Source organism: Gossypium raimondii, chromosome 12 (genome assembly GCF_025698545.1).
Source record: "Gossypium raimondii isolate GPD5lz chromosome 12, ASM2569854v1, whole genome shotgun sequence".
Classification (NCBI taxonomy): domain Eukaryota; kingdom Viridiplantae; phylum Streptophyta; class Magnoliopsida; order Malvales; family Malvaceae; genus Gossypium; species Gossypium raimondii.
Genome location: NC_068576.1, coordinates 48,075,092 through 48,087,372, shown reverse-complemented (window position 1 = coordinate 48,087,372; position 12,281 = coordinate 48,075,092). Strand labels below are relative to the sequence as shown.

At 34.5% G+C, this 12,281-nt stretch overlaps 2 protein-coding genes across 2 annotated transcripts; both read right to left on the bottom strand.

Annotated features, from left to right (window-relative positions):
• Positions 1 to 259: 259 nt before the first annotated feature.
• On the bottom strand, positions 260 to 4,637 carry LOC105764630 (RINT1-like protein MAG2). Its single transcript, XM_012583280.2, has 4 exons — positions 4,135 to 4,637; positions 3,916 to 3,993; positions 2,434 to 2,537; positions 260 to 2,347 (listed from the first exon to the last, which is right to left on the bottom strand). Exons 1-4 carry the CDS (start codon positions 4,427 to 4,429, stop codon positions 434 to 436), a joined length of 2,391 nt encoding a protein of 796 aa, XP_012438734.1. The 5' UTR covers positions 4,430 to 4,637; the 3' UTR covers positions 260 to 433.
• A 3,905-nt stretch (positions 4,638 to 8,542) lies between these two features.
• LOC105764632 (F-box/kelch-repeat protein SKIP11-like) lies at positions 8,543 to 9,973 on the bottom strand. Its single transcript, XM_052625294.1, has 2 exons — positions 9,585 to 9,973; positions 8,543 to 9,428 (listed from the first exon to the last, which is right to left on the bottom strand). Exons 1-2 carry the CDS (start codon positions 9,971 to 9,973, stop codon positions 8,792 to 8,794), a joined length of 1,026 nt encoding a protein of 341 aa, XP_052481254.1. The 3' UTR covers positions 8,543 to 8,791.
• Positions 9,974 to 12,281: the final 2,308 nt, after the last annotated feature.

Below are 12,281 nucleotides of genomic sequence, written 5' to 3'. Positions count from 1 at the left end.
GGGAAGAGCCATTAGAAGGGATTGAGCAACCCAACCCATAATGATTGGTATAAATATGAATCTAGGATGAAGATGAGAGTCAATAATAAGACTCCAAATCTTTTTTTCTTTTTTTCTCGGTTAAAAATAATATTAAAATAATCCAATATAGGATATTGCTAACAAATGCTCAGAGATATAGTAATATCTTTGTCGAATAGGAATTTATTTGTCTACGTATTTGAAAGGTTGGGTAATGAAGCCTGAATAGGAATGATGGTGAAAAAAGAACAAAACAATCTTCATTGTTTATTGGTCTACTGTATTTCTGAAACGAATGGGTTAATAATCGAAGAGCCAAATACAAACAGAGACAACTTTAACTCCCTTGTCCAAGTCTACTGTGTAATTCAGCCACAATGACCGAAGGGAACCAAAATTAAAAGCCTTTTTTTTACTTGGTATATACTCTGTTTTTCCCAATCTTTTCTACCTCAGCTACACTCAAATGCCTAATTCCATTCTCCTTCATCCGTTTCTGCCCCCCTTTCAGGCTGTCTTCAAGTTGGTCCTTTTCCATCTTCAACAACTTCAAGCTCTCGCTCACCTTCGGAAAGAATCCTTCTGGCCTCAAACACCATGCCCTAAATACCCCCCATACCACCTCTACATCATACCCAAATCTCTCCACCCCCTCCTCATGGAACTTCACATTGCTCATAAGAATGCCGTTAAATATCAATTTATCCACCCCCGCTGCCAGGCTCCTCCAGATTCCCGCAAAGTCTACCCTGTTTAAATTTTCTTCTATTACTGCCATTTTCGCCTGCAAATAATCCAGGGCCCCTATCAATGTTTGTGATACAGTCCAACCTTCTTCACTCTTTTCCTGCCATTGTCTTCTGTTCTTTATGTAATCTCGGCAGCGGGCATCAAATCCTCTTAAAATAACCATAGTTATCTTCTCAACCCACTGTGTTCTGAAATCTTCAAACTTCACAATCTCCTCATGGAAAATACCATTTCCATACTCTTCAATTGGAACCTCGCTACCACTATTTTCAGCAACAGACTCTCCAGGATGCTCACCTTGATCCAATCCCATCTCAAGGAAAAAGACATCCTCACACCATTCTTTTAAAATAGATTCGGAATAGTGAGCTGCATTGACAGAGTTTGAAACTTTGATTAGAGCATCATCATCAGTTAAGGCAGTCAATCCTTCAGCTTCTTGGCATCTGAGAAGTAAGCAATCCAAAAAAAAAATTATGACCGGTGTACTAGTTAATCTCAGAAACCTTGACCTCAGAGAAACTGTAGGCAACAATCGACACCGCTCAATCAAAGATGATAAACACGTAAAAGTAATGCTGGAAACTGCAGGGGATTTATAGTCATCAGAATTAGAGAGATCTGCCCCCTGAACCTTCTTAGTCCAGTTTCTTTCTTCATCTATCTCTGGTTTTAGTTTTTCCATTGCATCATCTAGCTCTATTTCTGCCCACATATCAAGCCAGTCAGGTCGATCACAGAACACAGACAGAGATGAAATCTTACGCGGAGTCCCATCTTCCAGGAGGGAAAGCAAGATCCCAGATTGTTCTACAAGAGGCTTTATCCGGTTGTCAAAAGAGACCATCAAGTCAATAAGATGGAGCCAAGATGTCCTAGCCTGTGATCTAATACCAGTCACACTCTCTTCCTCCAGTTGACCAATATAAATAGGGAATATCTCTTTCGCCAAGTATGTTGATAAGGATGTTACCATTGCAGAAATCCATTCTTCTTTGCAACTGTAACCAGTTAGCATTGCCTCGTCAACCAATGGCTGCAATAACTCATCCATTGAATCAACATAATCCCGTGTAATTTTATATACCAGAGCAAAAATGAATTCTGGTTTATCAATCCACTTTGAAAAGTGGCGTTGGCACGCAACAGATACAGGAATGACAAGCTCTTCAATTGCCCAAAGTGGTTGGTGAAGAGCGACCTCCCGATTATGGCCCTCAAGTTGCCGTGATTTTCTTTGTCTCTGCAACTCCTGCAGGCGGCACAGGGCAAAAAAGTTTTCACAATACCGACGTTTGAGATCACCATGCATTGTGAAAAGAGGATTTGGGACTTCACTTGATTTCCTTGCATCCAGACTTGAGGAAGTCAAGTTTGAAAGTGATGGTGGCCATCCAAAGGATGTGAGAAGGGCTCGGTGATCAGCAATTGCCTGGGGTCTTAATATTGCTAGAGCTCGATCTACTCTGTGATCAACAGCCGAGACTAGACGTGCCCATTGAGGCCGTGCCTTCGTGACTGAAGTTAACAAGTCTTCGGTCACTTTGAGTGTTTTAATAGCAACCATGCGGGTCTCCTGCAACATCAAGAAAGAAACAGGTTTAGGGAAAAAGAATAGTTTCCATTAGATGGTGTGAATGACTGTATTTTTCTAGTGCTTACTTCTGAATTTTGCGCGGAAGAATCCTTTCTTAAATTTTTGTTCATAGTAGAAGAGACAGCATCTTCAATATCACCGATTAAATTATCCAGCTTTGATGCTACCTCTGGTAGAAAAGATAGTTTTCAAGGAAAAAGGCATCGGTGAGAGCATTAGATCACAATTGCGTAGAGGCAACAAAAAGGAAGTTACAAAAGAGAAAAACTAACTAAAATTAAAAATACAAGAAAAAGCTAGCTAATTTTGCTGAAGATCTTGCTGATTAGTTTCTTTTCCAATCAAAGCAATCCTCTTTGTCCATTTTCAAGAGGATATAGTCTGATCTTTAGCATAAGAATATGTCAAATTGATCTCTACAACTAAGACAAGAACCTAGACCTATAGTCAACAAAATCACCTAAATAAAGCTTAAAAAGGGATCAGCATATGCCAATAGCAGCTGCAATAGTGATATCTATAGTACTAAACCACCCTAATCATGCCAATAGCAGCGAAAGGACCTTTGTGACACAAAAGCACTAACAGCAGCCGAGTTCTCAGTCTAGTATTATATCTGATTCTAAAAGGACTGAACAAATGCGAGTACAAACTATGCTACCAAATATAAATTTTGCCTACTAAACTCAACTGCTAAATTTTCTCATTACACCCAATTGCTAAATGTTTCTGCAAGAAGGTACAAGCAAATGTGCAACTGGTGGCTAATAGACCACCATTGATAGATCCAAAAGCAACACAAATCATAACTATTGGAGATACAACAGTTAGATCAGATTAGCAAATCATTTCAGAAACAATAAGACTCATAAATCACAGCAAAGGAAAATCCGTAGTGATTTAGTCCAGATGTGGATCTAATAGCTTGAACTACTTGAGCTTTGAGGCTCGGTAAACTAAGAATTCTGACCAAGATCTTTCTATTCAGATAACATTTTGTTAATGAAGAAACATGAATGAATAGAAATTACAATTATAATCAAATAAATATTAACATGCATCTTGTAGAAGAAACCGATAACAAGCCAAAAAAATATCAATAAACCAATATAAAGTTGGGTGAGATCTACAGATGGTAGCACATCAACTTGGAGGTATTACCTCCATGTCATTGTGAAAAAGCAACAATGGGCTATCAATATCTTCTTAACAGAAGAGAATAAATCATATTAATGATTAGTAGGCTATGTTCGTTTGAAACTTCTGCTACTTTTAGCTTTCTATATATATTTTACAAGTAACAAGAAAAGAAAGAAACCAAATAGCAAAAGCAGAGTGTAAGCCCTAATATGAATCATTTTACCTCAATTTCGACCATAGAATAACAAAAAACACCTTTCTTTGCATATTGAAACACAACAACTGAAATACCAGAACACTATAAAGAATAATTCTTCTTAACTATCTAAACAAAAATTAAGTGCTTTTGCTTAAATTTAATAAGAATTTTAGAATTCCTATAATCTATGACATTTTAGAACTCTCACCTGCATATGCTCGGACCGCTTCCACTCTGGCCACCTCCTTGGCCAACGATGGCAACTCCTCTCCCAACCCTTCTCCGTCTATAACACAGAAGTTTCCGCATAGAAAAAGAATAAGATAAAACCAGTGCTCTTCATGCACAAACTCAAAAACAAAAGAAGAAGAAGAAGAAGAAGAAGAGAAAATCAATATCAAAATCGAAACTTTGCATTGATGCGAACCTGAAACGGAGGACCGAAGGCAAACGGAGGATCCTAGATCGGTCAATTTCGAATTTACAATGCCGAAGAGGTGGCCGATGCGATTAGAGAAGGAAGCGTAAGATGCGAGGTTTGACTCGAGGGTGCGGTTGAGGTGGACTAGATTTCGTTCCAGATCATCGCACTGAGTCAGAAACTCGGCGACGATACTTGGTGCTTGGGTTAGATCATGGTTGGTGCCGAGTTTAGCGTTGAGGGCGGAGGAAACTGAGGTGGACAGAGTCGATAGTGGAGGGAGACTTTGCAGAGAGTCCATTTGAGTCGGATTTCCGGGTCAAGCCATGGAAAATTCGGGCGATGGGGGAAATTTGATAGGGCGAGGAGGGTAAATAGGGAATTTCGATGTTCAGGATTGGATGGAGATGAGAGACAAAGTGGAGCAGATGGACGGATTCGATGCTTCCATGGAGGAGATACTGAGTGGATTGTTAGCAAAAGAAAGAAACGAGTCGAATTTGGATGGGTATCGGGTCAACCCAACTCCGGGTTGACTTTAAATTGGGCTTGATATTGGACCTAAAGGGACCATCACTATCTTAATTTTTAATATTATTTTTAAATCATAGTTTATTAGTATGGGTTTGAATAATTCTTCTTTCTTCTGGGTTTTGGTTAGTTAATTCAATCATTTGAGTTAATATTGTATTTGTTTAATGTTATAAGTAATACTAGTTTTAAACTCCCACTAGCCATGGGATATGCCAATGGATTGGTAGATTGTAGAAAGAAAAAAACACTCTTCTAAGCAGTGAAATCTAGAAACGCTCAAATACTTCTGTCTATTGTGCTTGTTTCCTCTCTTCCGTGTCATTTATTTGTCCCATTCAGCCACATATCAAAACTCGACATAAATTGAGTAAGTAAATTCTCTATATAGAAATTCTTTTACGAATGAAATTAAAATTTTGATTAATTACATACATGTAAATAACTTGAAATTTACAGTAAAAATTGATGGAGCCAAAAAGTTTGGCGTCGCCAACATGTCACATCAACAAACTCAACAAAAAATTCATTTTTTGGTGGAGCCATGTAAAATGGCTTCACCTGTATAAATACTAGGGAAATGCTGCTATTTCTAAAAAATTGGGGGCTTTTAAAATATAATTTTTTTTATGGAGCCATTAAGAATTACGCTACCACTTTTTCACATGTTAGACGCCTTTTTTTAATTAAAATATATATTATTTTATTGGGTGGCTCCATTTAAAATGGCGCCACTAATGTGCGCGGTACCTTTTTTTATTTTTTTATTTTTTATTAATTTAAATATAAAAAAATAATATTTTACTTGATAGAACAATTTTCTTTGGCATGACTAAATTGTTATATATAACCCTCAATGCAGATCAATCTCAGTTGAAGGAAACTTTTTTTTTTTTTTTTTACTTATATTTTGTTAGAGGATGAATGGGAGAGATGATGAGCATTTTTTTATGTATTTATGTATTTGTTTATTTAGTGATTTTTTTACTTTGAAGGTAAGTTTTGTTTAATGATAATCTAGTGGAGCTTGACACGATAAATTTAATGGTTATTTTTGGATACCAGTTATTTATTTGGTAACGAGTTCAAATTGGTTATGTAAGTGTTCCATTGGCTATGTTAAGATAGTAAAGGGTTCAAATTGGTTATACAGCCAACGACGGGTGGATTATTTGGGATTCCTTCTGTCAATGGGATGTTTGAAGGTTTTAAGGAATCCCAAATCGAACCACACGGGTGAGATCATCAATATCGACAGCATCCAGACTACAATTTAATAGCACTGAGAAACTTGCTTGGTTGACTTGCGGTTAAACATTGTATTTTTCAATTTGTAAAACACAATGTTGTCGGTTTTGAACAAAATCGTTTAATTATGTTTTATTTATAAGACATAATGTTGTAAGACACAATACTGTGGGTCTTGAACAAAATATCATTTTTTTATTTTTAATTAAAAAAATACATTTAAAAAAAACACCTATAACATTGGTGACATCATTCTTAAGGACTCTACCAAATTAAATACTATTTTTATTCTTAAACTAAAATAACATTTTTAATTTAAAAGTAAAAAAACAACTAAAATAATATATTTTAAAATAAAATAAAAAAAAGCGTTGACTTGTTAAGAAGTGGTGACGCCAAAAAATGCATGCAAAGAAAAAAGAAAAATCTAAAAACAAATTCAAGAAAAATACTGCTATTTAAAAAAAAAAAATTGGAGATTTAAAACCCAATAAAAACCATCATAAAATATATAAGGAAAAACTTAAGCTTTAGGTAAAAAGAAATTCTAAATCTTTCTAGATTCATATTTTTTAAAAGGAAATGCATGCAAAGAAAAAAGAGAAATTTAATCTCACAAAAAAGAAAATAGAAAGGAGTGAAGCAGGTATCCCTATGTCAAAACTGCAAGCAAAACTCAAAAACTCATACTTTTGCAAGGTATCATAGTTTTCCAGAAAACTCTTGATTGTATGTGTGTTAGAATGACATAAACCAGGAAAAAAAACATAATACCCTCACCATCAAGAAGCACAAACTGGAAACACACACACATACACGCAAGAGAGGCATGGATTTTCGTCTCTGGTTAGATAGAAATCAGGAGAAGATTTGCTTATTTTGTTAAATTCTTAGTTTGTACGGTGGTTATGCTTGAAGTAAAGGGAGCGCGGTGATTGTAGTTTACCCTTACATTTTCAAAGTTTCGATGATATACTCAAATTTATTTTTTTTTAAATTGAAAATAAAAAATAAAATGACTATAATAAAAATGTTAATATTCAAATTGAGTCTTAATTCGATTACCATGGATATTGTTCCCAATGCAGGAGGATGTGGGTTCGAGTGTGCTGAAATGTATTATCCTCCTATTTATGAGTTGAAGAGGGCTATAGATAATTCTAGATATTGTGTTAAAAAAATTATTTCAAAGAACCATTAATTACTTAATATATAAAAAGAAAATGTATTCATGCAATTGATATTATTTTTTTGGTTGAAACTAGATCAATTTTATTTCCATAATTAAGGTTGATTTTATAGTCAATTAGAAAATGATACGTATCATTAAAAAATCGGGTAAACTATTAAAATAGTCAATTTTGTTTGTCTCGGGTTACATTTTAGTCACTTACGTTATCATTTTGTTTCAAAATGGTCACTCTACAGTTAAGATCTGTTACATCCCAAAAGGCAGTCCGACGTGACAGTTAAAATGGGTTTTAAATGCCAACGCAGATGTCCAACTGGAATGAGAAAAGTTAATTTTTTTTTATGAAAATAGAATACAAAATTTTACCCTAAAACTCAATTTTCTCCAGTTTAAAAAGAAGCAATAGTTGAGTTTTCTTTGTTACAGTCAGAGAAGATAAGAGAAGAGCAAAACTATAGAGAAGAAGAAGAAGAAGAAATGGACGCACCAACCTCTATACTAATTGCTTGCGATTGTGGTTGCCTACAATACATAAATAAACAAAAATAAAGCATCTCTTTTTTTGTCTATCATATCTACAGAAAAACATGAAAAGATGGACCATATTTTGCAAAATAAAATAAAATCATAATATCTAAACCCAAAATTCAAGTAAATAACCAAAAAAAAAAAAACTCATTACTTACTGTAATTCATGTTTGGACCCTCCATCGAACCAATCCTTTGTTCTTTTGTTTTGAATAAAAACTTCAATCGATTGATGGAGCACTCACTTTTATTTCTATTGTTTCGATTTAACAAAGATGACTATGAAAATAGATGATTTTTCAATCAAAATGGAAACGAAAACTAAGAATAAATGAGACAAAGAGTTTTTTTTCTTCCAATTCAATGATTAATCTGATGCATTCGTTTTGATTATTTCGAGAACCCTAATTAACATTTTCCTTTAATTAATTTAGAAAATTTAATTAATTAAATTTAATTAATTAAAAAATCATTTAATTTACTTGAGTGAATATCCACGTTGGCATTTAAAACCCATTTTATCTTCCATGTCGGATTGTTGTTTAGGGGGTAATAAAACCATAACATACGTGACTAAAATCTAACATTTCAAATATAAGTGACTAAAATATAATATGAGGCAAACTTTATATTAATATTGAATGAAAAAAATACTAAAAATTTTAAAAATTAATTAAAAAATTATATTAACAAAACGTCCCTCCCCCCCCGGTCTCTCTCTCCATCTTCTCCCTCCCGCTACTGCTCCCTCTCACTGGAGGAAAGGATTAAGCTTTTCATGATCATACATCTTTTCTATCTTTTTCTTTCCCTAGAGGAAAAGAGTATGGAATGGGTAAACTGTTATAAATATGTGTGTGTTCAATAATTGCTCGAGACTAATATTTGGTCGAAAGAAACTTCCTTAACATTGAAAACAGTCTAAAATGTAATTGGACTTTGTTATGGAACTATGCTTTGTTCTACATAACACAAACTTTAACAAACCCTGATGGCAACCACTCAACAAAAGGAACAACAAAGAAAATGGAAGGAAAGTTACAAAACATAATAAAACTAAGAAGGGCCGAAATCTTCAAACCTCCTCTTATGACTGTGTCTGTGGGTTGTAGCAGAAAAAGACTTTATGCAAAACCAGGGTGCCACCGAAACTAGATGCACATGTCAGCATCCCATGACGGCACAGTTATACACAAAACTGCTAGAGGGCTTTCTGGCGACCAAGTTCCATTCTAGTGGCCCCTCCTTTGGGACCCAAGAGTAGATCTCAACAAACCCTGCACCTAAAACCCTAGGTCCTCCAATAATCATTAGCTGATCCCCGCATGCCCTAAATGCTATCCCCCACCCATTCATTGAGGTTGTACGCTCAGGGAATGGCCCTACCGTTACCCACAAGTTCTTCTCCTTGTCATATTTCTTCACTTGCTTCAGTACATGATCAGCTACATACAACACATCATTCACAACTGCCACTAGAGGAGGTGCCTCAGCTGTAAGAGGTTCTTCTGTTGGTCCAGCCCCCTCGTTTGGTGTAGGGTACATGTTAGGTATCTCACTCCAAGTCTTGGTCTTCAAATCATACACCTCTACGGATGTTATTGTCTTCAAACTCTCAACCCCAATGCCACCAATAACATAAAACTTCCCCTCCATGAACACCGCAGAACACATTCTTCTAGCCTTATTCATTCTTGGAATGGTCTCCCACCTGCCAGTTTCAGAATTATAAAGCTCTGCTGAGCTCAAAATATTTCCACGCAGATCACAACCACCAGCTATAATTCCGATCTCACCCAGACTAGCAGATGCAAACAAGCACCTGGGTGTATGCATCCTCATCTCGGTTGTCCATGTGTGCGTCAAAATGCTATATTTATAGACAATAGGGTACATTATTTCTTTTCCAAAAACCAGAAGTTGGGTTCCAACAGCCAATGACTCCTTATCAGAATACATGAAACATTCATAGGCCTGCATTTTAGGCATATGCATCCATCGACGATGGATTGGATCAAAAGCCTCCCACTCCAAAAGGTTGCAGGAGAAGTAAACCCAATGTTCGACAATTCCCATTTGTCGCCTCAACTTGTACAGCTCACCACTCCGTATAAGAGAGTGGAAACCCGTATTCAAAGTTGCAATGATGCCATAATAAGACCTTGAGCAACGGAGGAGACAGTTAATCGAGATGTCTCGCCCAAGCTGATGGATCAGTAAACTTGATTCTGAATTGTCTGAAGCATAGCGGTGGTTTTCTCGTTGGCCAATTTGGGCAAGCCACATATCCTCCCTTTTTTCCTTCTTCTCGTCACCTTTGAGTACTTTGACACCCCTTTTCGCCATAAGATCTTCTTCGTCTTCTTACTAGTTCTAGCTTTGTGAGAGAACCAGAAACCTTCCTTTTTGTTCTTCATGATAATAATATGTAAACTTGATCAGTCATTACATGAAATATAAAAATATTATATAAAGAGAGAGAGAGAATAATTTTTATAGGAAATGCATCGAATAATTTTTATAGGAAATGCATCAATTCACATATCATAGAATTCCATAAAATGCAACAAAAAATTATTATAAAAGCCCTGCAGAAATTAATTACAGGAGAGCTGAAATACACTATTCATGCTAATCTCAAGAAAAAAAACTCAATTTAGAAGAAAAGGAATAGCACACTTCTATCAACCCAAACAAAGCCAAAAAAAAAATTATCACAAAAAAAAATACAAAATAATGCTTATCATCAAAAGCAAGTCTTATAACAAGAATAGTCTAGTAATCAAAACCAAGAATTAAAAATCAAACAATATGATAAAACTTACAACTTGATGCTCTTTACAAAGCAGAAATAACTTGAAAATTAAAATCTACAACATGAATGAGAAATGATAATTATCCAAAAGATGTTATCTTTTTATTTCACTTCTATGAACACATATAAAGTTAAGAAACCGTGAGAAAAGGAAAGAAAACTCATCAAGAGTCAATCACATGCCACATCTTTTGACAATAAACAGTGAAAATCAAATCTAAATTTAGCTCCAAAATGTAACCAAGATAAACGATCTACCCTTCACTAAAATCAATACATTTCAAATAATAAAAAAAGGGTTTGCTCTCATTTTATAGTAGATGCTGCCCTTAAAGAGAAATTCAATAAAAAAACAAAAAGAAAAAAAGAAAAAGAAACCATAAGCTTTAACAATGAAAATGAGAAAGTTGAAAAAGAATCCACAAACCATCATAAAAGAAACGGAAAAAAGGGCTTACAAATTGGATAACAAAGGGGCTGAAGCTTTTAGCTATTCGGGGATTAAATTAACAAAACAAAAGCTCAATTTGCTTCAAATTCTCTCTTTCTCTAGCTATAGTTTATATTCACTTACAGAGTGAGAGAGAGAGAGCTTATAAAAAAATGGGTGAAAGAGAAGTGAATTTATAACTGAAAGAAAAAATATTTAAAATTGTAATTTTTTTAAAATTATTTTTAACAAGAAAGAAAAAAAAAGGAAGGAAAAGGTGGGGCCTACAACTTCTATGGAAGGGAGTTGTTGTTTAAGAATTGTGATCCCAACCAAAGGAAAACCAAACTACGAACCATGTTTTCCTCACGTGTTTGAAATTCCAGACCCTCTTTAGTCTTCACTGAAAAATTATAATTATTTATATATTTTGTTCTGTATTTATATTTTTTATAAATTTTTCACATTGTTTTATAATTATATTGTATTTAAAATTATCAGAACTGTTTTTGCATGCATTTTTTTCTTTCCTTTTTTTCTCACCAACCTTCCTTTTATGATATTTGTAATGGTTAGTATTTTTTTTTTAAGTTTTCAAACACAATTAATAGAGTTGCCTATATATTTTAAGCATATATTTAAATAATTATCCTACCATGGGAATCGAATGTGGGTTTCACCTCCTTCCGGATTCATTAAATTGAATATCGATGGTACTTGTAGTCCAGTTTCAGGTTTACTAGCCTCGGCAGTAGTGGCGAGAGATGAGTACAATAATTGGGTGTGTAGAATAGGTAGAAATATCGACAGGTATAGTGTTGAGTAAGCGGAGGTATGGGTAATTTACGACGGTCTTATTATGGCATGGGATGCTAAATGGAGAGATATTGAAACAGATTGCACACTTGCTATTAAAGTATCAATGGTGGTTTGATAGGGTATTTACATAGAAATTTGGTTCTAAAAATTCGGGAGTTATGTAGTCATGAATGGAGAGTTGGTTTTGAACAGATTCCAAGGGAGGTGAATTATGTCACTCACTTGTTGGCTGGAATGGTGAAGGATTTCCCATTTGGCCATAAAACCCTAGCATGTGCATTCCTTCCTCATTTTATTTTAACATATTTATGTCAATTTTACGTAGGGTTTTGATTAAGTTAAACCAAATACATACTATATTATGAAGACAAATAAAAAAATAAATTCAAAAAAAAAAGAATTTCATCTAAATTACGATTTCGGTCGAATCAAATTAAATGAACTTGTACTTCAAATTTTAAAATAATTGTATACATTTTTTTTTTTTTTAGAATGATCGAACCTTGATTAATGTTCTCATGTTCTATTAATTATTTTGAATAAATCAACTAGTACTTTTACGATAGGATGTGAATAAAAGTACTTTTATT

Bases quoted from the DNA above. Each gene is read 5' to 3' on its own strand.
- LOC105764630 (XM_012583280.2), bottom strand. From the start codon at position 4,429: ATGGACTCTCTGCAAAGTCTCCCTCCACTATCGACTCTGTCCACCTCA. The intron at 3,994-4,134 runs GTTCGCATCAAT...TCTGTGTTATAG, and splicing joins CCTTCGGTCCTCCGTTTCAG to ACGGAGAAGGGTTGGGAGAG. The intron at 2,348-2,433 runs GTAAGCACTAGA...TTGATGTTGCAG, and splicing joins CTTCCGCGCAAAATTCAGAA to GAGACCCGCATGGTTGCTAT.
- LOC105764632 (XM_052625294.1), bottom strand. From the start codon at position 9,973: ATGGCGAAAAGGGGTGTCAAAGTACTCAAAGGTGACGAGAAGAAGGAA. The intron at 9,429-9,584 runs GTATTCTGATAA...TGCATCTGCTAG, and splicing joins CAGGCCTATGAATGTTTCAT to TCTGGGTGAGATCGGAATTA.